This window comes from Aotus nancymaae, unplaced genomic scaffold (genome assembly GCF_030222135.1).
Source record: "Aotus nancymaae isolate 86718 unplaced genomic scaffold, 86718_ANA_hifiasm-v0.15.2.pri h1tg000015l_1, whole genome shotgun sequence".
In the NCBI taxonomy this organism is placed as follows: domain Eukaryota; kingdom Metazoa; phylum Chordata; class Mammalia; order Primates; family Aotidae; genus Aotus; species Aotus nancymaae.
In genome coordinates, this window is record NW_026988427.1 from 7,421,436 (window position 1) to 7,448,387 (window position 26,952).

Here is a 26,952-nt window from a genome sequence, read left to right on the forward strand (position 1 = left end):
ATAGATTATAAAGCAAGCCCTGGCATAAAAATCAGAAGAGAAAATAGTTTCAAATAAAAAAAATTATTATGGCCAGACACAGTGGCTCATGCCTATAATCCCAACAATTTGGGAGTCCAGGGTGGGAAGATTGCTTGAGCCCAGGAGTTCGAGACCAGCCCTGATAACATAGCCAGATCCCATCTCTACAAAAAAATAATTAGCCAGGGACAGTGGAACATTCCTGTAGTTCCAGCTACTTGGGAGGCTAAGGTCGGAGGATCACTTTGAGCCCAAGAAGTTGAGTCTGCAGTGAGTGATGATCATGCCACTGCACTACAGCCTACGTGACAGAGTAAGACCCTGTCAGAAAGAGGGGGGTGAGGATGAAGGTGGGGAGAGAAAGACCGAGAAGGAAGGAAAGAAAGAGAAATACCTCTTGAGGTTTTTTCACCCCTCCTAGAGCACCCTCACCAGTGCTGCTGCCTCCACAGGAAGGCACTTCCACGCCCCTGACCACATGTGCTCTCTCTTCTGTTTATCTCTGGAGCACCACTAGCACTCTGTACAAGTACGCTTGCCCTGCACTTTCTTTAAGTTCCTGTTGCATACCCCTTCCCCCTGTTCAACTATCAGCTTTTTGAGAGTGGTTCCCTCCTTAATTGATCTTAATATTCCTTGTTATGCCAAATAGTATTTGGCACATCATAGGCATTCAGAAATATTCCCATGATTTGCATAGTTACAGTGTATTATTTTTAATGTCTTCTAAACTTGTATTTTTCAAAAGTTAAAGACTTTTTCCTCATTCTAGCAGTTGTTAATCCATGGACAAATCCATTTTTGCCCTGTCCACAGGTTTTGTGATTCTGTAGGCCTCCATGGTATTCCTTCTTAATTGTCTTTTTTAGGGCAAATGTTGAACATTCAGGGTGAATTGTGGCTTATGTTCTTTGAAGTATACTTGTGGTTAACTCCCTCTTCCTCTTATCTACACAGAGAGATGTTCTTTACTACCATGGAAAGCCACCTTCTGCGCTGCAAAGTGTTAGAAATCATATTCCTCCACAGCTGCGAGACACCCACCCGCCTGCCCCTGTCTCTGGCCCAGGCCCTCTACTTCCTGAACAATTCTACGTCACTGCTCAAGTGTCAGGTATATTTCTTCCTGCCCAATTCCAGGCCTAGAGCACCTTTCCTTGCTCTAGGCCCAAATCCTTCCCATAGGATTTCAGCTTAAAACACAACTGTTTGGGCCAGGCACAGTGGCTCATGCCTGTAATCCCAGCACTTTGGGAGGCCGAGGCAGGTGAATCACCTGAAGTCAGGAGTTCGAGACCAGCCTAGCCAACATGGCGAAACCCCATCTCTACTAAAAATAACAACAATTAGCTGGGCGTGGTAACAGGCACCTGTAATCCCAGCAACTTGGGAGGCTGAGGCCGGAGAATCGCTTGAACCTAGGAGGCAGAGGTTGCAGTGAGCTAACATCATGCATTGCATTCCAGCCTGGGCAACAAGAGTGAAATTCCATCTAAAACAAAAAAAGCCAACTATTTGAGCATTCTGTAAAGGTGAATTGAAAACTGTACCAAAATTTTAACTGGGGAAGGCATTTATTATCACTTTTACTATCTCTGCAGTCAGATAAAACCCAGTGGCAGACTTGGGACGAACTGGTTGAGCATCTGCAGTTTCTGTTGTCCAGTTATCAACATGTTTTAAGAGGTAAGCAGCGTTTGTTCATAAGTAGAGTTGTAGGAGGTCTCAATGAACATTTGTATTAATCATAGTTACACAGGGGATTCTAATTTGTTGACATTGTTCCTTGGTTGTAGGTAACTTATTATAAGAGATAAGAAATGACATAACCAGAGTCACCACTATGAAAAAGAATTCACATATTCTTGTTATGGCTGACAACACGTGGTCCTCATAGTTGTAAGATTGTGTAGGTAAGCAGAAGTCATCAGAACCTCCAGACTGGCCAACATGGTAAAACCCTGTCTCTACTAAAAATATAAAAATTAGCCAGGTGTGGGGGTGCACACTTGTACTCCCAGCTACTCAGGAGTTGAGGCAGGAGAATCGCTTGAACCCAGGAGGCGGAGGTTGCAGTGAGCCAAGATCGTGCCACTGCATTCCAGCCTGGGTGACAGAGTGAGACCCTGTCTCAAGAAAAAAAAAAAAAAGAAATCATCAGAACCTGAGAAGGACTCAGGAATGATCTAAAGAGCCCTGGCATCCTCCCTTAGCCTGTGCCACGGCACCTTTGCTCACTGACCGTGGACACTAAACATTGTAAACACCTGTCAACACAATGCAAGTACAGAGCAAATCAGGAGCAAGGTGAACATGTACATCTTGCAGAAGATGTAAGATACCCTAAGTCTATGAAAGTGGCTCTTCAGAGCTGCTCAGGTCACAGCAAAGCCAGTGATCAATGACGATATAGGAGAATTAGACCAGGTAATCCTCAGAAGGCAAATGTTGCCCAGGATAATGATGGAATAGCTGCTTCAAATGGGAATCATTTTATTAGCCAAGGATTAATGAGGCCTGTGGGAAAACTGAAGAACTGATGAACTATTAATTACTAGAGTAACGCTGCTAGGGGAGAAACGTGGCAGTCTTCCTGGATGCGATTGACGGAGAAAGATGCATCCTCATGTATATATGTTCTTGCCAAAAGTTCATGACCTCGATCTAATGGCAGGACACTTCAGACAAAACCAGAGTGAGTGACCTTTTCCAAATAACTGACCTGTACTTTTTTAAAGTGCCAGTGTCTTAAAAACAAAGACTGAGTTACTGTTCAAGATTTAAAAGAAACTAAACCGCATGAATAATAAATGCAATGTATGACCCTAGGCTGGATCCTGAACAGGAGAAAATAAGTCATAAATGGGGAGACAATGTTCCAGAAAGAAGAAACCCCATGTCCTAGAGCCTTGAGGCAAGAAGTTGCTTAGTGTGAGTCCAAGGAACATAGAACAAGCAAGGCTGTAATACATTATTCGGACAATTGGTAAAACTTGAATAGATTAGATAACAGTATTGTGTCAACATTAAATTCCCTATTTTTGATAATCATACTTGATTATGCTAGTAAATGTCCTTGGCCTTAGGAAACCCATTCTGAAGTATTGAGGGGTAGAGGGGCACAGTGTCTGCGACTTACTCCCAAATAGTGAAGGGAAAAAGTATGTAAGTGAAATGCACCTGCGCATGATCGTGTTGAGGTTGAGGTTGATTTAAACTCAGTAATGGCACTTGGGAAGGTAAAATAGCCCTCAGGCCAGGAACTGAGAAAGCTGTTGTAGAGACAGTTTAAAAAAAAAAAAAGCACTGGGTTTTAGACAGAAGGTCTGTGTTTAAATCCCAACTTCACCACTTACTCTATGTTGGACAGCTAACAGTTTCTTTATTCTATAGAATGGGGATGATAGTATGTAACTTGCAAGGATTGATTATTGATGAGTATGAGAAAAAAGTAATAAGTGTTCAATGTTCATTGAATCTGTCTTCCTGTGTTCCTGACCAGAAGTGGGCTAAGGGTTTTCTCTGTTTTAGACTCTTGTAACTAACACTTAAAAGAGTCCATTGTCCAGTCCATGATATGTGGTCGTGGTTTGTGCATTTTGTAGTGCCCTCAAAGAAAGGTGCGTGTCCTTCTCAGAACAAAGCCCCAAAGGCAAGTTCCATGTGTTTTTAGCCTCACTGAGGCTTATATAATTGTTTTGGAGCTCTACCAGAACGGTTAATATTAAATAGCTTGTTTTAAAGTACACCTTTAACATTTCTTGTTCCTTTCTATTTTGATTCCCAGGGAATACACCTATCATGGACAATAATGACTTAAGATGGAAATGGAATCTACTTTTATTACAGAGTATTTTTTATGTTTTGATAAGGGAGAGAAGGGCCTCAGACCAGTATATATTGACCAAGAATAAATGAAGTGTGTTCCAGTGCTGTTTTATCTTTAATGTTCGTTCCAGCTTCTTTGGGGTCCAAGAGTTAGGAAGGAGGAAAATTAACACTAGTAGTTTGAAAACATTGTTCTGCAAGGAGCACAGCTGAATGGTACCCTGCAATAGTCAGCGTCCTTGCCGGTCAGTAAGCATCTTACTGTGAGGGCCCCTTAGTCATCTCTGCCTTCTGAGAGTGGTCTGCAGATGTTGTTGGGGCATTTTGAGATCAGTCTGAGTTGTCTGACTCCAAAGAAGGGACGGGATTAGAGAGCCCAAGCTTGCCTTTTGTTTAGGGGAACTCTCAGCATGGAGGAAGAGAGGAAAAGAGATTAGGTAAATTCACCTGCACTGGCTTATATAATCCAATAACCTTGTGAAGGTATCCCCCCATCCCCCGCCACCCTGCCGTTACAGACGGGAAAACAAAGGCTAAGAGAAAAGTACATGCAGAGCCAGGATTCAAACAGGTCTGTCAGAGACATGGATTCTGGGCTGTCGGTTGGGCCTGTGTTCTTGTTCTTTGGTTTAGAAAATCAATCCCCCACGCCCCAGTTGCATAGCCATGTGGCTCAAGTTTCAGCCTCAGCAAAATTACAAAGTGCTGTCTGTCAGGGAGATTGTGAGTATGAATTCTAGGGATTTGAACATATAATATTTAAATGAACAAATGCATGCTTTACCTGAATCCCACTCAGCTGGCCAGCATAGCCCACAGAAGTCAGCCACAGTCATTCTGAGGACAGCAACACACACAGTCTTTCTGCAAGGAACCCTGTCCACAGACGGGGGAAAGCAGAAGCAGGTAGGATCAGTTCAATTCATATATTTATCCAGGCAACAGATATCTACTGAATGTCCTCTCTGTGCCTGGCTCATTGGGAAAACTTTAATGAATAAGACCAGTGTGGTCCCTGTCCTCATAAAGATTACTGTTTAGTGGAGAAATTGATCCTAAATGAATAATCACACAAGATCGGTTGAACCCAGGAGGCAGAAGTTGTAGTGAGCTGAGATCGTGCCACTGCACTCCAGCCTGGGTGGCAGAGAAAGACTCTGTCTCAAAAAAATAACTAAATAAAATAAGAGACATGAAGTAATGGTGTTAGCCAGGCAAATGGGGAGACAGGAGTTTTCCAGAAAGAAGGAACAGCACGTCCAAGGGCCTTGAGGCAAAAAGATGCTTAGTGAGTTCAAGGAACATAGAACAAGCTAGCAGGGCAAGGATGTAGTGAGCAAGGGGAGAATAACACAAAATGAGAGTAGAATAGTCGATGAGACAGGTTGTGAGGGGCCATCTTGGCCATACTAAGGAAATTCAGCTGGTTCTAAGAATGGAGTGAAGCCATCAAAGTGGTTCCAAGTAAGTAGTGTCGTGATCAGATCTGCAGATGTAAAAGGCTGCTGTACCTGTGTGTAGCGAATCATTTGGCAGAGGGCCAGAGGGGGTAATGGTGACAGGGGTGTGGCAAGGACAGTGGAGAAGGCAGTGGATGGGACAGAAGTACTTTGAAGATAACTTTGACAGGGCTTAAGTGACTAAGTCTGAAGGATGACTCCCAAGGTTCTGCCATTACTGACATGGAGAAAGATCTGCAGGGCAGATCAAGAGATCAGGTTTGACGTGTTAGGTAGGAGATTCCTATAGTGATGATGATGATGATGATGATAAAATAATAGCTAAGTCTCATATTGATCCAAAACTACTAACAATACTATCACCTGAAATGTCTTGAGCCAGGCATTATGCCAAACCCTTTTCAATGCTACATGTCCTCATACAGTGATCAGCAACCTCTGACATAACAACTCTCATCCCTACCGAAGCATAAAATCCAAGGCCTTGCTGACTGGACTAACAGGGCTGAAGTCCACTGGCCACGGTTTCCTCCCCCGTGGACAGTGCTGAGATGGGCACTGCTAACATCTCCTGCTTTAACTTTCATGCATGATTTAATAAACTCCAAATTCTTCTTGCCCCTAAGTTTCCCCGATTCCACCCAATTCAGTCAACTGTTTTTCCACTTCTTTCAAAATGGATTTTTTATATTTTTCAGAGTGGCACATGCCTTAAGAAAATCAAAGTCTACAAAAAGGCTGTTTTCCTCCTAAGACTGCTCTTAACAAGTTGCAAATGAAACAGATCATATTTCCCTATTTACAACCCTCTACATCTATAGATAACCTGTTTGCTCTCAAAGGCCAAACTCCACGTTATAACGGGGCCTACCCCACCTTCCAATCTCATCTAGTACTACTCTCCCTTTTATTACTCTGATTTTTTTTAAGTTTCTCAATTTATAAAGTCATTACCTTATGTTAGCTGAAACACTTTCAGTATCAAATGTAATTTTCATTGCTTTCCATGGATGCCATTAACATGTGCATATGCATCCCCAGTGCTTCTGCACAGTTCCGGAGGCTGGGAAGTCCAAGGTTGAGGGACTGCACCCAGGGAAGGCCTTGCTGTGTCCTCCCGTGGCAGAAGGCTTACTACCCTGGTTTTCTCTCTAGTTCTCAAAGCATGCTTTTCCTCAGGGCAATTGCACTTGCTGTTCTCCCTGGACTGCTTTTCCCTTTGACCTTTGCATGGTTGCCTCTTCATCCTTTGGTACTCAGCTCAGAGGCCTCCCTGGCTGGAGTGGGCTGCTTCCCTTATTCCCCCAGTGTTACTGTTTAATCACAGCATCTGATTTATTTCTTTGATTGCATTTGCCACAAGCTATAATATTGTTGGCTAACTTGTCAGCCTTCCTGTAACTAACATATCAGTCCACAAGGACTGGTCCCAAGTCTCTGATTCCACTGAGTCCCCAAACTTTAGCCCAGTTCCAGATATGCAGTAGGTGCTCAGTAAATCTGTGCTGTTTGAATGTTGAAAGGGCCTTGCACTTCATCTGAAGGCAGCTTTGTTTCCTGTGTTTCCAGACTTTTTGAACATGCTATTGTACACTCATTGTACTGCCTCGCAGATTACAGACTTTAGAGGGATTTTACTTTTCAGTCATTTCATCTAAAGGTTGAGAAAAAACATATCGAATGTATTACTTGAAAATGTAACCTGATATACCGCTTAATTTATTCTGTGTACTAAATCTGGACACAGTATAGTTCAGTCCTTTTAATAACTGTTAGTGAAAGTGCCATCATCCCCATTTAAGAAATGAGGAGACTGAGAAATGATGGTGTACTTATGTGCAACTGGAAGTCATCAAGTCCCCAGAACTCTCTCAATGCCTGATGTGACCTTGTGCTCATTTGCCTCAATTCCACACAATTCTAGAACCTACTGGGGCTGGCCTGTGGATTTGGGATGAGATACCTTTATAACTTTTGTTTCCCTGAGTATTTTCATTTTTAGACCTATGGAAAAGTTGAAAGAATAATACAATGAATGCCCATATATAAAGCATTTACCTTGATTCATTAGCTGCTAAGATTTTGACACATTTGCTTTATCTATTCATCCATTTATGTGCCATTTTTTCTGAAACAGTTAAGTTGTACCATCATAATTCTATTAAGTACTTCAGCATGTATCTCCTAAGCAGAAGGATATTATACTTCATACCACTATGCATTATTACACTCATGAAACTTGTTCTTTTTTTTTTTTTTTTTCTTTTTCCTGACAGAGTCTAGCTCTGTTGCCCAGGCTGGAGTACACTGGTGCGATCTTGGCTCACTGCAACCTCCACCTCCCAGGTTTAAGCGAGTCTCCTACCTCAGCCTTCCGAGTAGCTGGGATTATAAGCATGCACCACCATGCCTGGCTAATTTTTTTGTATTTTTAATAGAGACAGGGTTTCACCATGTTGGCCAGGCTGCTCTTGAACTCCTGACCTTAGGTGATCCATCCACCTCAGCCTCCTAACGTGTTAGGATGACAGGCATGATCCACCACAGCCAGCCATGAAACTTATTCTTGATAGATTATCCAATAGTGTCCCAATAATATCCTTTGTAGGTGGTTGACTTTGGATTGAGCCAGGATACAGTCAAATATGAAGCATTGGACTTAGCGGGCATACTCCTTGGTCTCCTTTAGTCCAGCACAGTTCCCAGCTTTTACTTGTCTTTCATAATAATTTTTTAAGAGTCTAGGCCAGTTATTTTGTAGAATGTCCCATAATTGGGATTACCTAATTGCTTACTCATGAGCACACTCATGTTAAATACTATTGACAAGAGCATGGAATAGACCAGGCGTGGTGGCTTGGTGCCTCACACCTGTAATCCCAACACTTTGGGAGGTCGAGGCAGGTGGATCGCTTGAGGTCAGGAGTGTGTATATGCTACACACACACACACATACACCCCTGAGACTGGGTAATTTATAAAGAAAAGAGGTTTAATTGGCTCACGGTTCTATAGGCATAAGGCGTAGCAGCTTTTGCTTCTAGTGAGGCCTCAGGAAACACAGTCATGGCTGAGGGGGAAGCAGACATGTCTTATGTGGCCAGAGCAGAAGAGTGAGGAGGTGCTACATACACACTTTGAAACCACCAGACCTCACAATAACAACTATCACTAGAATGGCACCAAGCAGATGGTGCTGAACCATTCCTGAGAAATCACCCCCATGATCCAACCACCTTCCACCAGGCCCCACCTCCAATATTAGGGATTACAATTTGAGATTATCTAATTGTTTACCCATGATCGCACTCACGTTAAATACTATTTGCTAGAACATGGATTAGATGAAGATGTCTAATTGTTTCCTCAGTATTTTCATTTTTTAGACCATTTTTTATGTAATCATAAAAAATGACAGATCCAAACCATATCACTTTTTTTAATGTAAAACTTCTTAAGGACCCTAGAGAGCCAAGAACAAAGGGCCTTTTGGAAGTAGAGTTACTGCAGGCACTCACACAGCCTTTGACTTGTATCCCTGTAGCTAGTCAACAAGTCTTTGCCAACACCCCACCTACCAAAATTAGACTTCTTCTTAAAAAACGAATAAAAAGCAGTTCAGAGCATCCAACTGACTGTTTCCCTCTTACAGAACACTTAAGGAGTTCCGTGATCGACCGGAAGGACTTAATAATCAAAAGGATTAAGCCCAAACCCCAGCAAGGAGATGACATCACAGTGGTAGACGTGGAGAAGCACATCGAGGCCTTCCGCAGCCGCCTGATCCACATGCTGGGGGAGCCTCTTGTCCCCCAACTCCAAGACAAAGTGCACTTGTTGAAGCTCCTGCTCTTCTATGCTGCAGACTTGAACCCTGACGCAGAGCCCTCTCAAAAGGGCTGGAGCAGCTCCTGAAGGCCTTCCAAGCACTGAATGCCAAGAATACCTCCTGAACTCTATCTCCAGCTACTTAGACGCTCTGAAAGTATGAAAAGTGGCTAAAAATCTTACAGGACCAAACCTATATTATCTAATCAGTAGGTTATAATTTCTAACTCTAGTAAATATCTTTTTTTGTTAAATAATCCTGTCCTAGCCTGTTCTCAAATATGACTTAAATATACAAGGTATATATATTTTTTAATAAATTATTTATCTATACTTTTTTGAAACAGGTTAATACTATGTGCACTACATGTTTAACATTTTCATTCAAGATGTGAAAAAATGCCTCTGCTGAACCCACTCTGTACACCAATATTATGCCATTCAAGGTACCAACGACCTGTTTCTGGAGAGAGACGCTCATTTTTCCCTAATGAAATATAAGCATTCTATGTTAGACCTGTTATATTGCCTATTAATTTGACTTTGTAATGAGGGGGGGTAAGAAACAAAAGGATCAAGTGTGTTACAAAACATTTGATGTTAAAAGGATACAATAAAAAGGCAATGGTTTTTCAAAATACCAAGTTCACTGTGACTCTGGGTAGGCAGAGTGGAAGAGCTATTGTTAAAGGACAAAAAAAATAGCCACATTTGAGAAAGTAGTAAGGATTTTTATTGTCAAAACAAGAGATCATACTAGAAGACACAAATAAATCAGACTCTAGGGCCTCTCTATGGAAAGGTCAGCTTCTTATACAGACAGGGTACTATCCAAAACAAAAAACGGGTATTTGAGACAGTGTTCAAGACAATGACTGAACTTGTACACGGTGAGGAGAAATTAAAAGGTGGTTTCGCTGTTTCCCTCCCTCAGTAAGGTTATGTGTTGCATAAAGGGATGAGGCTCATTTTGGTGAAAAATGCTTCCATACAGAAAATTTTGAATTCATTCACCTCCCCCGACAGACGTTCCAGTCCCTGACCTGAACAAGGAAATCAAAATAAGGTAACACCACTGGCTTCACATGAACCTCAAGAATATAATCTAACTGTACCTACCATATCCTTTACTTTAAAAAAGTTTAATGTCCATTTACCTATACCAAATCAGTAGACTGAACGTTCTGTCTTAGCAAGTTTTTAACCAAATTGGAGTTAAATTAATCTCACTTTAAAGTGCAAGAAAGGCTCTGATAGCCTAGTGTTTGTCCTGTGGCATAGAAAGAGGAGCACGCCTCCCGCAGCACTGGCCTGAGGCCCCACATGAAGAACTGGCTGCAGGACAGTGATCCATTACATCTACCAAAAAGCAGGGGGACTCAAGGTTCAGCCTAGAAAGAGGGATCCCTGCAAGTCTGGCTTTTACCTGTACCCAGGTCCCAAACAAATCCTGGGTCCCCTAACAGGTAAGACTGGAGCACAGCATCAGCCATCAACAGGGCCAGAGTCATCTTAGCAAATCAGTGAGCAACTCTAAGCTATGATTTGTCAATGCTCACACGGATAGTGATAAAGGAATCAAGAAGCCTGGGCTTTGGAACAGCACATACATTCTTTACCTAGTAAGCAGTGATCAAAGTTCTTACCTAGGGTAAATGATGAAAAAATAGGTAACGAGGTCCCCATTGAGCACTGCTGAGAATATTTAGTCTAACTTTAAAGTGATACAAAATGGCTTCTTCCATACAAGGGCAAGCTTTGCACTAATGTTTCTCAAAAACCAATTATGTCTCCAGCTCTGGCCTCAGTTTAACAGGTTTTTTACTTTATTTTTTATTTTTATTTTTATTTTTTTGAGATGGAGTCTCGCTCTGTCGCCCAGGCTGGAGTGCAATGGCATGATCTTGGCTCACTACAACCTCTACCTCCTAGGGTTCAAGCAATTCTTGTGTCTCAGCCTCCCGAGTAGCTGGGATTACAGGCGCACATTTTAGTAGAGACGGGGTTTCACCACGTTGGCCAGGCTGGTCTTGAACTCCTGACCTCAGGTGATCTACCTATCTTGGCCACTCAAAGTGCTGGGATAACAGGTGTGAGCCACTGCACCCAGCTGATTGACAGTTTTTAAATATATCTTTCCTATGTCAGAACCAAGGTAAAAGGGGAGTGGGGTGCAAGAAACCCTCTTCACCAGAATCCCTGGAGAGAAAGGTCTCTAGAAGCCAGTGGGTGTGAGCACATTCAAGTCACGGGGTTTGAGATTATGGGCCCGTGGTGGCTGTTTCTTCCCTTCCATCACTGGGACGTCCATCTTGGGCGGCTTCAAGGCTGCTGGATCTTCAGCCATTCGGTTAGCCTGGGCACGGATCAGTTCCATTGGAGAGGGCTTCTGGGCTCCTCGGTAGGCCTGGGTGGCAAAACTTCCTACAAAGTGAACCAGAGTGCAAATGATTTCAAAATCAGTAGGCAGCTCCTGAATTACAACATGGTAAGATGCCTGCCATGCTGCTTTCTTTTTTGAAAGCGCTGCCTTACCAGAATCATACTTCTGAAGGGATCTCGGTCCAAAGAGGCTCCACTTATCTGACAAGTTTCTGTCCTTATCTCCACTTCCAGAGTCCATGGTGCTAGGATTTGGGGCAGGTAAGGCTGTGGAAGAACCAGAAGTGAACCAGCCCCTGGAAGAGAAAGAATAAAACATATCCTAAATAATACCTCTTCCTTCACCCCTAGAAATGTCTCACACCAAAAGAACAGAATTTGAACTATCCCTTCTCCCTCAGAAACCACAGGCTTAAATACAACCTCGTCCGCCACCCTAGCTTTCCTAAAGCACACAGGTCCTCAGAAGGGTCACAGGAAGGGCTCACCTTGGCCTCTGCTTAGGTGAAGAGTGAGGACTGGTGCTGGGGGTGGACTGGGCTGATGCAGGCTGCCTCTCTTCTTTTGTTAGCTCTCCACTCTGTAGCTTTAGTTTCTGCTCCGATGGGTAAGAAGAGAGACTTTAAAAATGAAAGCAAATTCAAAACAGCTACGTCTGGATACAAACAATTTGGTTTGCATTCCAACTTTAGGCACAAGACATCTACAGGCGGAATGATTTTGGATTATCTGACACAGTCCTTTGTTCTTGCCGTACTAGATGGAACTCCATCTCCCTAAAAAATGTGTTCATTCTACACTATATCGCAAATATCCCTGTCTACACTACAACTTTTACTTTCAGAAAAGTGAAGCAGTTTCTCCACATTCACCCAGCCAGTAAAATGCAAGAGCCAGAACTCAAGCTGCCAGCCTTCTTGGCCTCTTAAGCAGGGCTTAGGCTCTTGTCTCACTGCTGCTCTTACCATGTACATGCCCTGCTATTCCCAGTCTCTCCAAGCCAAGACTCAGGCATGCTGCTTCTCTTCAGTAAATGCTTCCTCTGAGGAAGCTTCATTCTCTCCTTACCTCCCACGGTCAGCCACCCTGGGTTCCCTCAGCACCGTGAGCATTCCTCTAACTGACTTGCAGTCTAGCAGGGAGAGACAGGTCATCTCAGCTCTTCTAGAGCAAGGCTCCCATGTTGTCTCCTCCCTCCAGGCCTGCCTGCCACTGCTTAGCCCAAGCTGCATTCCAAACAATGATCACGTTTGAATTTTCTCAAACACTCAATAAGTTGACAATCTGTTACAAGATGTAAGTTACAGCTAGCATTTACGGGCAAGACACAGAAAACGGGTCAACCAAAGTCAATCCTACCATTATATAAGGTGAATTGCTCAAATAGAATTCTCACTGACCTATCCTGGAAAGTTCTGTTAAGTGTCAAAGGCTGATGGTGCCCCTCTCTGGAAGCATCTGTCTTGTTAGAAAGCTTAAACTGGCCACCAGCCCAACCCTGATTTCCTATAGCAGTAGTTTGAAACCTAGCCTGCAGAAGAATCATCTGGAATGCTCACTACGAAATGCAAACAGGGCCAGGCGCGGTGGCTCACACGTGTAATCCCAGCACTTAGGAGGCTGAGGCAGGTAGGTCACATGAGGTCAGGAGTTCTAGACCAGCCTGGCCAACAGGGTGAAATCCCATCTCTACTAAAAATTAGCCGGGCATGGTGGCACATGCCTGTAACCCTAACTACTTGGAAGGCTGAGGTGGGAGGATCGCTTGAACCCAGGAGGCGGAGGTTGCAGTTAGCCAAGATCTCAACACAGCACTCCAGCCCAGGTGACTGCAAACAGGCCACAATGTTTTATATCCCCACCCACAGACCACCAGATCCATGTTATTCCTCCTTCCATATACTGTACACCATGATCCTTTCCTGCCTCTTGTGCTCTCCTCATCATGCCCTCATCATATACCCTGTTCAGAACTCTTAAAGCTTGGGACAAGCCTGGATTCTGACTCACCCTTGCCTACATAAGCCAGCCCAAGTTTCTTAACTGTAATTGTGTCCCTTCACAATCTGCCCCTGACTCCCTTATGAGCCCCTTCAGGAGCCAGATTTCCAAGCTGCTTTGGAATAAGGAGGAAAAAGCCAACAGGAAGTAAGGCATCAGGAGACTTGGGTTCGGGTACTATGAGTGGCTGAAGAGATGACCTTGAATCCCAATCTCCTCATTTACAAAATATGGAGAAGAGCATCTGCCCCAAAAGGTGATTGTGAGGATGAAATGAATGCAAGTGCTTCACAAATCACAGAGCGCCATCCAGTATGAGTGGCCTTCTCTGACAGAAAGTCATTTGAAACTATTCATTCAAATATCTGGCTACCACTAAATTAACCCTTACCAAAATTCTTCATTTATAGAAATGAAAATAGCAAAAACATTCCAACTCCACATTTGATTTTAACTCCTTAAGAATTAAATGCAGAGCAGGATGTTCCTTTCCAGTTAAACTGTTACCTCTGTTGGGGCTGCCCAGTTCTCCCCAAGATACTCCACATTTGCTTTATGGTTCATAAAGTGCCCATCTGTATACGGAAGCTGAGACTCTCACTTGATCCTGCTAACCAGAAGTAGCAAAACAGACCCCCACTGTATAGGTGGATAAGCAAAAACTACAAAGCTAAGAGCTCTGGGGCGAGACTAACTCCACGCCCCCAACTAACTGAGCTGGTAACTTCGAAACCACAGCCACATTTCAAGCCATGAACACTGAAGGTTTTGTTTTTTGAAAGTTCCTAAGAGCTTACGTGGAGTGCTTCTGCCACTCGAAGGTACTTGGTCTCCTCGGTGGTGAGGCCCTTGTGGGGTGTGTAGCCAGCATCTCTCAGCCCTGCCTGTCGCCCAAAATGCTGAATGCTTTCCTGGGTCTGTTCTGGGAACAGAGGAGATGATAGTCACACCCATTCCCCTCTCCCATCACAAAATAGGGAAGACAACATGGATATCTGCTGTTCTCCCCAGAAGCAAGAGACCACAATGACAATCCAGAGAAGAGGAGAGTTCCCCCAGAGAGGCACCGTAGCAGTAATTCTGAACCTCACACAAAGGTTCTCTAGCCAGAAGGAAGCCTTCCCTCACACCAAGCTGAAGAGGTTATTCCTAAAGGGATAGCTGAAGAAACTTGAGGTCAATACTCGCACACTCCTCTTAATTATACACGGTGACATTTTCTTTGTATTGAGAAATGCAACATGGGGCTGGGCGTGGTGGCTCACGCCTGTAATCCCAGCACCTTGGGAGGCCAAGGCAGGCGGATCACCTGAGGTCAGGAGTTCAAGACCAGCCTGGCCAACATGGAGAAACCCTGTCTCTAGTAAAAAAAAAAAAAAAAAAAAAAAAATGCAAATATTAGGCCAGGGGCAGTGGCTCATGCCTGTAATCCCAGCACTTTTGGGAGGCTGAGGTGGGCGGATCACCTGAGGTCAGGAGTTTAGACCAGCTTGACCAACATGGAGAAACCTCATCTCTATTAAAAATACAAAATCAGCTGGGCATGATGGCACATGCCTGTAATCCCAGCTACTTGGGAGGCTGAGGCAGGAGAACTGCTTGAACCCAGGAAGTGGAGGTTGTGATGAGCCGAGATCATGCCACTGCACTCCAGCCTGGGCAACAAGAGCGAAACTCTGTCTCAAAAAAAAAAAAAAACACAAATACACAAAAATTAGCCATGCATGGTAGCAGGCACCTATAATCCTAGCAACTTTTGGGAGGCTGAGACATGAGAATCGCTTGAACCTGGGAGGCAGAGGTTACAGTGAGCCAAGATTGCACCATTGCTCTTCAGCCTGAGTGCCAAGACCAAAGTCCCATCTCAAAAAAAAAAAAAAAAGAAAAGAAATACAACATGGAATCACTTGAGGTCAGGAGTTCAAGACCAGCCTGGCCAAGATGGCAAAATACATCTCTACCAAAAATATATAAATTAGCTGAGCGTGGTGGTGTGTGCCTGTAATCCTAGTTATTTGGGAGGCTGAGGCAGAAGAATCACTTTAACCCGGGAGGCTGAGGTTGTAGTGAGCCGGGATAGTGCCATTGCACTCCAGCCTGGGCAACAGACTCTGTCTCAACAACAACAAAAAAGAAACGCAGCATGGACAAGGCGGCTGATATCCCAACACAGTAAAAATTCTCCGAATATAAAACTTTCTAAGAGAGATGCACCACCCTCATCACCCACACAAAAACTTTTGCCAAAGAGAAACTGACCACATCCAGGCTAGATGGCACCAAGGTACCATTCAGATTCAAACGGCCTGCCTTGAATTAGCCAGAGTCTACTGACTCCACGTTTCTCCTGTGTGAAAAGGCCCTTCCTGGTGCCTGGCACAGCTGACATACTCAACACTCCTTCAGTCTGACTTGATTATCTCAGAATAAATAAGTGTTCTGCTGTGGAATGAATAACGGCTGACTTTCTGCTTAATCTGTACACAAACTACAGAATACACTCTTATATACAGCTTGTGGCAGCTGTGGACCTCAAGTCCGGATATCAGATACATTTTACGACTTAAGTCATTCCTCTTCTAAGGAGGTATTTCCATCAGAAATAGAAGCAAAGAAAAACTAAGTGCATAAGGATATTCTCCAGACTTACCAGGTAGTCACTTGAAAATCTAAAAAGAAGGGATTTCATGAATTACAGTATACCAATACCACGAATTTTCTTTTTTTGAGATAGAGTCTCACTCTGTCACCTCAGCTGGAGTGCAGTGGCATGATCTCAGCTCACTGCAACCTCCACCTCCCCGGTTCAAGCGATTCTCCTGCCTCAGCCTCCCGTGTAGCTAGGACTACAGGTGTGCACCACCAGGGTCTCACTGTGTTGCTCAGGTTGGTTCTCAAACTCCTGGGCTCAAGCGTTTCTCCTGCCTCGGCCTCCCCAAGTGCTATGATTACAGGCCTGAGCTACCATGCCCAGTTGGTAAACTAGTTTCATTAAAGTTAAATTTGTTTCTTAGAACAATGACTAAGTTTTGTAACATGGCTAGAACACATTCTCAAGCTTGTAAAATAAAAGTAGTGTTGCTGGTTCAACAGGTGTGAATAAGAGAAAACCAAAGTATAGGCCAGGTGCGGTGGCTCACACCTATAATCCCAGCACTCTGGGAGGCCGAGGTGGGCAGATCACAAGGTCAGGAGTTCGAGATCAGCCTGGCCAACATAGTGAAACCCTGTCTCTCCTAATACAAAAATTAGTCAGGGGTGGTGGCACCTGTAGTCCCAGCTACTTGGGAGGCTAAGGCAGGAGAATCGCTTGAACCCCGAGGCAGAGGTTGCAAAGAGCAGATACCACACCAATGCACTCCAGCCTGGGGGACAAAGTGAGACTCTATCTCAAAAAAAAAAAAAAGAGAGAGAGAAAACCAAAGTAAGAGTTTGGACTTTTGGTTCTTGGTAAATTCACTAGGAATTGTGCGAGACAAACTGATGCCCTCCTGGAGAAGATAAACAAGGGCTTCTGACTTCAGAAATGAGTCAACCAAGGAGAACCTCTACGTACCTTACCCTGGTAGAGGCACTACTGCTGACAAGCAGAGCCATGTATCTAATTGTTAACTTCCCCCAGCAACCTGAGAAACCCTCCAGAGGAAGAAGTTTAGCTAACGTGTTATAAGGTTAAAAAAATGCAAGCTCGCCTATCAGGGTTCATCAGGACGACCAATCATACATTCTTAAGACGAAAGGCACTAAGTGGACCTGGTCCTCTTCCTGGGAGACCAACTTTGAGCTGTTTAATTAAAAAAAAAAAAACTGGGGCAAGTGGGAAATGCCTCAATGTTTTGCCTTCTCCAGCAGAGCTCGAAACAGTAACAGCAGCAGCTGCCAGCCACCGAGCACTGGGCCGTCCGGTCCTCACCTCAACCTCAACCTGCCAATTAAATTCCCGATTTTAAAGCAGGGCAAATAGACCCTATAGTTAAGTAACTTGCCCAAGTCCACAGTGACAGATCTAAGAAAAAATGAGATTGAATCAACAAAGCAGCAGGAATGCACCTAAATCAGATGAGATGCTTAACATTTGACAAATCTTCCACCTAATGGAGCTTCAGTACTGACATGACTCAGCAGCCAAACTGACATTTGTCAGGACAAGGCAAGGTGGGCATATTGCAGAATCATCTACAGTCGGCTTGTAGGGAGCCTCAACTCCTCCCCGCCCCGGTGGCACTCTACGCAGAGGGTGAAGAGTGCTTACTTGTGATCAGAGAATTCATGATGACATGAGTAGCCTTAGCCTTCACCACTGGGGCCTTGTCCACACTGTCAATGGCTGATGACAGCGTCACGGCAGGGGAGGGTAGACTGGCCTCTCCTTCCTCCACCTGTTCAAGAGAGGTACAGCACAGAGCACTTAAGCAGGGCAGGGGAGTCACACACCTAAACTCACTCCTCTGGGGAGGATGTTACTGAAATCACATTAATCTGGTAAGTGAGGTAACAGTTGAAGGGAGGAGTTGGTCATCTCCATCCAGCTAGATAGGTGTTATCCATAGTGACAACAAAGACATTATGTGAATAGTCCACATTTACAAAAGTGGGAAAGCCAGAATTTGAAGCTCTGAGGTCCACTACCTCCCTAGACTATGACCTTCCAATACACTACAGCACTGTGCCAGTGCAGAAGAAAAGCCTATTACGAAGCAGTGACCACATAGCAGGCACTGTGCTAGGTCTTAATTAATGAGAGCACTGGCTGTTTTTCAGCCTGTGACAAGCATTAGAATCACCTGGAGGCTTGTTGAACAGGCTGCTGGGCTCCACCTCAGTTTGATTCAGTAGGTCCCGGTTGTTCTGGGGTGGAGTTCAATAATTTGTTTCTAATGAATTCCCAGGTGATGCTGATGCTGTGGATCCCAAGACCACAACTTGAGGACCACTGCTCCCAAGGTTCAAGTAACGGTCTTTTGAAACAAATAAAAAAATCTACTTAGCTCCTAATTTTTAACATGCAAGAGCTGGGAGCCTCCACCTTCTGCAACTGAAACACCTGATACCTTGCTCAAGCCTAGCAGGGAGGAAAGAATAAGGCTTACTCTTTATTTTATGCTTATCTGGAAGAACTGATAAGATGGTTGCAAAGGGGAGACAGATAAAAAGTACTGAAAATGTTGTATCCTTACTAAAAAATGGAATTTATACCTTTAAGCTGTGACCTTGAGTAAAACCTGAGCCTATGTTTCCTTACTGGGAAGATGGTTGATTCCTAACATGGGAAGAGTTAGGGCAAATAAAAGACTGCATGCACCGAGTCAAGCGGCGGTCTCCTTTAGAGCAGCTGTTCCAAGTTGTCAGCTGTTTCGGCTGAGGCCCCACAGAAACCTAGAAGCCTGCTTATCCCTTGCCTTGTGGAGCCATCAGCAGGGTGTGTGGCCTGGGAAGTGCCGCCAGAAGCCCTGTCACCTCCTGCTCTGGACCTAAAGCCCACTGCTCTGATGTCGCTCCTTGCACTTTTGCTACTTGTTACATGGAATATTCTCTCCTGAACAACTGACTCTCAGTAGATAACTGATACAGGGAATATTCCCCAGAGCTGTAGAGGCACTTTCCTAGAAAGGAGCTTTCTGCCCTGAGAGTATATTGGAGGGTGGGGAAAAAACCAGTCATTAGAAAGAATCAAATATGGCTCTACAAAGAGAACGTGACAAGCCTTTGCATCCCCTTTATTTAATCCCCAAAACACCTCTACGACACCCCAACTCTTAAAGGGAGACACTGGGGCTCCGGGTAAAGTTGTGTGCCCAGGGCGTTGCTAGGACAGACCACTTGGGATTCACGCCAAGGTCTATTTCAGTGGACCCTTACTGTGTACTGCCTGTCAGGCCCTGAGCTATCATATGGCTCAAAGTTCAGAGAAAGTGGAGCTACAGGGTAAACACCCTATGTGAACTTGGCAGGCCTACTTTATCCAGGCAACAGTATAACCTTTTTTGTATTACTGGTGGCTGGAGAGTCAGAGGTGAGAAATGTCCCTGAGGTCAGGAAGCACAGGCTCCAAAAAAGCGAACCTACGAAACTGGACTGCACAAAGGACTGTGAGGTGTATTAGGAAGGGCCTGAGGAAGGAGAGTTACAGAGGACGGCCATGGCAAAATGCAGCTGAGGCTGGAGAAACAGCATGAAGAGAGGCACAGCACGTGTTCAAGACAGGGCCAATTTTTTTCCCCAATCACAAAATGAGCATCTTTGGGGAATCTCTGCCAGGCCCTCTGCTGGATCCTGCAGATAGAGTACAAACCTAGACATGGCCCCTGTCCTCAGGAAGCTAATGGAGGGTGAGAAAGCAATGCAGGGATGGTAACAGGGACCATGATACCGTGGAGAGCTCAAAGGGAGAAGTGATGGCCTTATCAGGAGGATGGAGACGTCAGAAAAACTGTCACGGAAGAGTCTTTTGAGTTTAGACTTTAAGGATACCATTTTTCAGGCAAATGGAGTGGGAGAAGGGGTGAGAGAACAGGATGCGGATGGTAAATATCTTAAACAATCAGGGAAGTGTGAGCCAAAGACTGAGAGACAGAAAATATGCTGCTAAGTGCAAGAATTGTAGGTAACTTGCACGGTTCAAGCACTGGGCAGGAGAGCTGGGGAGAGGCAGGCAGGACTTAGATCACATGGAACGTGGCTGAGTCTGGATTTAGCTCTGCAGGGAATGGGAAGGGGAATATGGAAGGGTCAGGGGCAGACAGGGCCATTCTAGTTTTGAATTAAAAAGAAAAAAAACCTGGCCAGGCGTAGTGGCTCATGCCTGTCATCCCAGCACTTTGGGAGGCCGAGGCAGGCAGATCACAAGGTCAGGGAATCAAGACCATCCTGGCCAACATGGTGAAACCCCATCTCTACTAAAATACAAAAAATTAGCCAGGCATGGTGGTGGGCACCTGTAGTCCCAGCTACTCAGGAGGCTGAGACAGGAGAATTGCTTGAACCTGGGAGGCGGAGGTTGCAGTGAGCCGAGATTGTGCCATTGCACTCCAACCTGGCGACAGAGCAAGACTCCGTCTCAAAAAAAAACAAAAAGAAAGAAAGAAAAGAAAAGGAGGAGGAATTAATTTTAAAAACCATCTACTGGGTACAGTGTACACTATTCAGGTGACAGGTGCACTAAAAGCCCAGACTTCACCACTACACAATTCATCCATGTGAACAAAACCACAGGTAATCCTAAAGCTATTGAATTTTTTTTTTAATGAAATAAATGAAATCTTTAAAAAAGTAAAAAAGACATCAACTATAACTGAGGCACAGAAAACACATACAGGGGTGGTTGCCGCCCGATTCCATGGGCACAGAGAGCCGCTGAAGGCTTCTGGAGCAGAGGAAGGACAAAGGGGTTGCATTTGCCGGAAGTGGCCAGCAGGGTCAGATACCTTGGCGAGGTGCTGATACTTGCGCTCTGGAATCACTGGCTTCCAGGGGACACTGCCCATGTCCGATGGAGGAGGAGTCATGGGCGCAGGGTCCTCGAGGGTATCATCATAGCTGAGTGCCCGGCGGTATATCCCGATGGGCAGGGACATCTTGCCTAGAGGCCCACTAGCCTCAAGAGCTAAGAACAGAGACACCTGTCAAGACAGGTTCAGCAACTGGACATACCAGTAGCTTTAAATTAATCTGCAGGAAGGAAAGTTCTGAAATACTCTTGTTCTCAGACAGAGCAAAAATAGCTTGTTCTGGAGCAGCTAATCCCAACCAGGAAAGGCCAATCCCTTCCTCTATGCCTGACACTTTGGGTGGTCCACCTACCCACTCGGGCATCCTCACCCTTTTTTTTTTATTTGTTTAGACACACAGTCTACGTTGCCCAGGCTGGAGTGCGGAAGCACCATCACGGCTCACTGCAGGCTCAACCTCCTGGGCTCAAGTGCCTCAGTCTAGTGAGTAGCTGGGATTCTTATAGGCATGTGCCACCACGTCCCGCTAATTTTCATGGATTAGGAAACCTGAAGTTCCATTTAAATGTACTTGGCCACAACTTCAAAGTACAGTTTGGAATCAAACCCCAAAACCATCTGATTTCAAAGCTGTGTCCTTTATGCCACAGAAGCCATCCTCTACTGCAATACTAAGGCTCTCAATTCATGCAAGACTGAGGACATGAAATGACAGAGGATACGAAGTTCTCATTCCCATTTCATAGATGAGGAAAATAGGGCCTAGGGGTAAAGTGAGCAGCCCAAGTTCATTCAAAAATGGCCACCTGGGACTCAACCAAAGTCTGTGAATCCTCTACCTTCCTTTCCTCACCAAAGAAAACAAAAGCACTATAAAAAATGTTGTCTGGCATCATCTGTAGTTTCAAATATTCTGTATGACTTATTTAAACAATAGAGTCACTTTCCATCATAGAAATTACTGACAACCAGTCTCGCAAACCACCACCAGCTCATCCTGCCATTCCTGTCTACTGGAACTGATCCCCAGCGTGTCTGGCTGTGATGCAGCCACCCCATTCAAGGACACTCTCAGCTGTGCCAGGCCAGGGAGCCAAGTTCATTGTATTTGGTTTGCTAATCCTTCCATATCAGAACTAATATCAAGAGCCTACCTTAAAGGTGAAATTTTCCTGTTGCTAAAATCAACATAATCATACTCTCTAAGACATTAACCTGCCTGACAATAAGTCCAAAACCACAAAAGATTTCATATAAATGGCAAGGGGACCAAGCAGCTACCATTATTATTACTATTGCTCCCAATAATAATTAACAAAAGCATAGAAATAAAAAGAGGATTAGTGGTTGCTGGGGGCGGGGAATGAGGATATGACTGCTAACGGTATGAGGTTTTCCTCTGGAGGTGATGAAAATGTACTGTAATTTGGCCAGGTGTGGTGGCTCACGCCTATAATCCCAGCATTTTGTGAGGCTGACGTGGGCAGATCACCTGAGGTCAGCAGTTCCAGCCTGGCCAATATGGCAAAATCCCATCTCTACTCAAAATACAAAAAAATAGCCAAGCGTGGTGGCATGTGCCTGTAGTACCAGCTACTTGGGAGGCTGAGGCAGGAGAATTGCTTGAACCTGGGAGGCAGAAGTTGCAGTGAGCTGAGACCACGCCACTGCATTCCAACCTGGGCAACAGAGCGAAACTCCATCTCAAAAAAAAAAAGAAAAGAAAATATGCTGTAATTAGATTGTAGTGTTGTTTGCACAACCCTGTGAATATACTAAAAATCACAACATCGTTCACTTTCAATGGGTGAATTTTATGGTATGTGCATAGCATCTCAAACATACAAGCAAATAATAATTACTAAGTCTTCCTCCTGGCTAGACAATTACATCCCTCGTCTTATCTAATCCTCATTAAGCAGATGTTCTTCCCATTTTCCAATTTCCCATTGTTGCGATCAACTTGCCCAATATCACCCAGCTCGAAAGAGTGCGCTGGGAACTGGAACACAGACCTAGGCCAGTGCGCGCACACTGCATGCAACACACTACAAAGCATTCGCCAAATGGGCACAACCCTACAGCTCATGATGGCTACACAGAGTTTACGGTAATCACAGCAACAATGGAAGACAAACTAAAACAGAGCTGATGATGTTAAGACTAGCAATAGATCTATATTAGGGAATACAGGAGACTTCTATTAATCCACCTATTTGGGGAGCAATTTCAAAAAAATCTTAGACTCCCACTGAACAGCCATCCTAAAAGTAATAAAGTTGGCTAATACTTACTAGAAAATATGTTCCTATAAAAAGAGACCAAATGCATTCTGGGTAGTAAACGCATATTTATCACTAATTTTTAACTCCCATTTTTACATATTTTGTTTAATCTTTCACAATCCTAAGAGATAGGAACCATCATCTTTCTTTATCATAATACTTTACTAAGAATCAGAAATTGAGTGACTCAAGCTTAATTAAAACTCACTTTCCCTACTCATGAAACAATTCAAGGAGTGACTGATGGTGTCAGTAACCCAGACATTGACTCATTAAGGGTTGCTGTGAGCATTTTCATGATTAAGTTCAATCTGCCATTTAAGCAGGCTGGTGCCTTTTTACCAAGACTTCCATCTCACCTCCCCACCACCACCAAAAAGGTGAGTTTAATCACTTTGGTACATACTACAAGAACTGCACAACTTACTCTGAATTCTTACTTGATAACTGTAGTAAAGTAATAAATTTAACATAATACCCTTAAATGAAGTGGCTGTTCTCTTTAAGTTAGGTTAAAGTTTCATACTACGGCTGAGCTGCTAATAAAATATTTAAATGATGCCAATCTAAGGCTGGGCACAGTGGCTCACGCCTATAATCCCAGCACTTTGGGAGGCTGAGGAGAGTGGATCACCTGAGGTCAGCAGTTCATGACCAGCCTGACGAACATGGAGAAACACCATCTATATTAAAAATATAAAAATTAGTTGGGTGTGGTGGCAGACACCTGCAATCCCAGCTACTCAGGAGGCTGAGGCAGGAGAATCACTTGAGCTCAGGAGGCAGAAGTTGCAGTGAGCTGAGATCACGCCACTAGATTCCAGCCTGGGCAACAAAGTGAGACTCCGTCTCAAAAATAAAATAAAACTGGCCAGGTTCAGTGTCTCACACCTGTAATCCCAGCACTTTGGGAGGCTGAGGCAGGCGGATCACAAGGTCAGCCATTAGAGACCAGCCTGGCCAATATGGTGAAATCCGTCTCCACTAAAAATACAAAAATAGCTGATCATGCCACTGCACTCCAGCCTGGGCTACAGAGCAAGACTCCGTCTCAAAAATAAATAAATAAAATAATAAAATAAGCCAATCTATTAAGTCTCAATACTCGCCTAGTGGCAGAGATTAACCATTAATAAATATGTAATTCAGATAAAATGGTTTCTGTCTAGCTTAAAACATTAATAAGGGCAAAACACGATTTTACCAAAAAGAATTAGGTTTACCAGGCACTTCTGGTTGTCTTGAAGCCATTGAAAGACTGGGATCCAGTTGCTTTTTCTATATAGAATTCCGAGCTGAGTCCCTGCCACCTAATAAAATAACAAAGGGCATTTTCTTATGGTGAATACCAAAGAATAGTGCAAATGCTGTTCTTCCGACAGGCACATAGAATTTTATGGCTGACAAGGTTGAAACACACATACAAGAGCCAATGGGTGACAAAGATGGCAATGAAAAAAGGATAAAGTCAAAGTTCTCACCACTCTCGTGGCTGATCTGAACACCTGTGAGATGACAGAGCTAAGACGTCATACATGGTGAAAAAGTCACCTTACCACAGTGAAATGATGTGACGACTAAGCTGACAGACAGATGTTAATGAGGAACATGGTCCAGCTGCTGCAAATTAGCAAAGCTTCCCAGGAAGAGTCCATCCAGAGGTTCTAATAACAACAAACAGCCAGCATTGGAAAAGCCCATCGGAGTCTGACACTTGTTTATTCCCCACAACAACTCTGCAAGGTCTATTACACTCATTTCATTTTCTTAACTCACAGCAAGCGGCCAGATACCACAGTAGGGAAATTCACTCTTTATTGCTAACACTATAAACTATTTATAGCGTTTGTCTTGTCTTTTAATCCTTGCAGAAAGATGACAAAGCAGACATTATTTATCCCAATCCTAATTTTTTTTTTTTAATAAGCTATCTCTTACATGAAGGATAGCCGAAATTTAAAGAGAAGGAAACTGGACCCAGGAGGGCAGATCACTTGAGGTCAGGAGTTCAAGACTAGCCTGGTCAACATGGTGAAACCCCGCCTCTACTAAAAATACAAAAATTAGCTGGGTGTGGTGGCGGGCGCCTGTAATCCCAGTTACTCGAAAGGCTGGGGCAGGAGAATCGCTTGAACCCGGGAGGCGGAGGTTGCAGTGAGTCGAGATCACGCCACTGCACTCCAGCCTGGGCAACAGAGTGAGACTCGGTCCCAAAAATAAAAAAAATTTAAATTTTAAAAATAAGGAGAAGGAAACTTAAAATCTGAGGAGTTAAGTAAATTTGTCCACGGTCACAGATAAGTGGCCCATTTGCAAGGCAGGTAGTTTCATGCCCAGTTTACACGGTAGTTAAAACGAGAGCCTGAGAAAGTTATTCTACTATTTTTCAGCTTGCTATACTGTCCCTCTATTCTGATAGGGCTCAGAGAGAGCAAACCAGTTATTGACAGTTCATTAAGAATGTCGCAAAGGCCGAGTTCAGCAATCCTCCCTATCCAGAGAGCATTCCCGCCCCAGACATATCCCCTTACCTTTTCCCTTTCCCTGTGCCCCCAGCCCCCAGCTCACCGCTCCTCTGCGTCTACTTCACAAGATACTAGACGGTGCCGCCAGGATTTGAAAGGCCGGCTGCTTTTCCCACCCCTCCAGGCCAAGATTAGGGCCAGGACCCTAGCCTGAGGCTCCCGAGGGTGGGGCAAGGCGAGGGCTTGGGAGATGAGGCTGAGGACAAGCAGCGGGCTGGGCTGGTCCCAGGAAGCGGAGGGGAAGCCTGTACGGGAGCTGCAGGGTATCCCCGGAGAGAAGCACCATTGCGGGGACCCCAGACAGCGGAACCAGGGGGCAGCCCGGCCGAGCTCGAAGCCGGGCTGAAGGGTTAAGGGGTGGGGCAGAGGTGAGCGGCTTGGAGGGGCCCCGAGACCGGGCATCGCCGGAAGCGTCCCTCCCGATCCGCAGAGAACGCAGCCCTAGGGAGGGCCCAGGCCCGCCATCAGTTCACCTGTTATCCTGCTGCCGCGGGGCTGCCTGCGGCCCGGAATCCAGCACTAAAAAGGTTCCGAGGGCCCACGTCTCCCGAGAGGCTGTGGCGCAGTCTGGACCCAAGCCATGGTGAGAGCGGCGGCGACAGAGAAGGTCTCCGGGACCTACCAGGAAGCACTGCCCGCCGGGCAGGCAGGCAGCCCCTGTGATAAAGCCTCCGGAGACCGCGGAATCTCGCGCGAGACTTGGCCGACATGCGCTCGGGGCATACTGGGAGTTGTAGTCCACCATCACGAGACCCCACGCCCTTCGCTACCCAGCGGGTTGCCTAGCCGCAGCTCTCAGTGTGGAATCCTCCAGCCCCGAAAGGAAACACCACCCTTCACCACCACTTCCTCTGCCCCTGTGCTGTGCCTGGGTCCGTGACAAGCTAAGGGAAGACAGAGATGGCATAGTAAAATGACACCCACAAACCTAATCCCTCAAGGCTCAAAAAGGGCTGCCAAGTGCCAGCACTTGTCATCCTATTTTTTCCACTTCACGGAGGTGAAGCTGAGACTGGGAGAGATGAAAAGTCACTTTGATTAATAAGCGGTGTAGTGAGCACGGACTGTCTTCCAAAAACAGCGGGGATAGGCAGGGTTCATACTAGTAACTGAACCAAAAAGGGGAACCGACCTCACCTGCCTCCCCTAGGAAAGGCGATCCTAATATCATTTC

General features: G+C 44.9%; 2 protein-coding genes across 7 annotated transcripts in view; one reads left to right on the forward strand and one right to left on the reverse strand.

Moving 5' to 3' along the window:
* The window catches only part of SIMC1 (SUMO interacting motifs containing 1), a 47,452-nt gene extending 37,799 nt beyond the window's left edge, over positions 1 to 9,653 (forward strand). The window contains exons 7-9 of the mRNA XM_021673423.2: positions 979 to 1,135; positions 1,623 to 1,707; positions 8,962 to 9,653. Coding sequence (XP_021529098.2) covers positions 979 to 1,135; positions 1,623 to 1,707; positions 8,962 to 9,224 — 505 coding nt within the window. The 3' untranslated portion in view covers positions 9,225 to 9,653. The remainder of the gene's footprint in view (positions 1 to 978; positions 1,136 to 1,622; positions 1,708 to 8,961) is intronic.
* KIAA1191 (KIAA1191 ortholog) lies at positions 8,917 to 26,434 on the reverse strand. 6 transcript variants are annotated; one of them, XM_012466344.3, is made up of 9 exons: positions 26,252 to 26,434; positions 24,810 to 24,917; positions 24,477 to 24,563; positions 20,945 to 21,123; positions 17,773 to 17,899; positions 14,318 to 14,442; positions 12,008 to 12,114; positions 11,673 to 11,815; positions 8,917 to 11,561 (listed from the first exon to the last, which is right to left on the reverse strand). In XM_012466344.3, the coding sequence occupies exons 3-9, from the start codon at positions 24,502 to 24,504 to the stop codon at positions 11,353 to 11,355; spliced, it is 918 nt and encodes a 305-aa protein (XP_012321767.1). In that variant the 5' UTR covers positions 24,505 to 24,563; positions 24,810 to 24,917; positions 26,252 to 26,434; the 3' UTR covers positions 8,917 to 11,352. The 6 variants fall into 6 exon arrangements, with proteins under 6 accessions (XP_012321767.1, XP_012321769.1, XP_012321771.1 ...); XM_012466346.3 differs by lacking the exon at positions 24,810 to 24,917; XM_012466348.3 differs by lacking the exon at positions 24,477 to 24,563.
* Between the last annotated feature and the right edge of the window lie 518 nt (positions 26,435 to 26,952).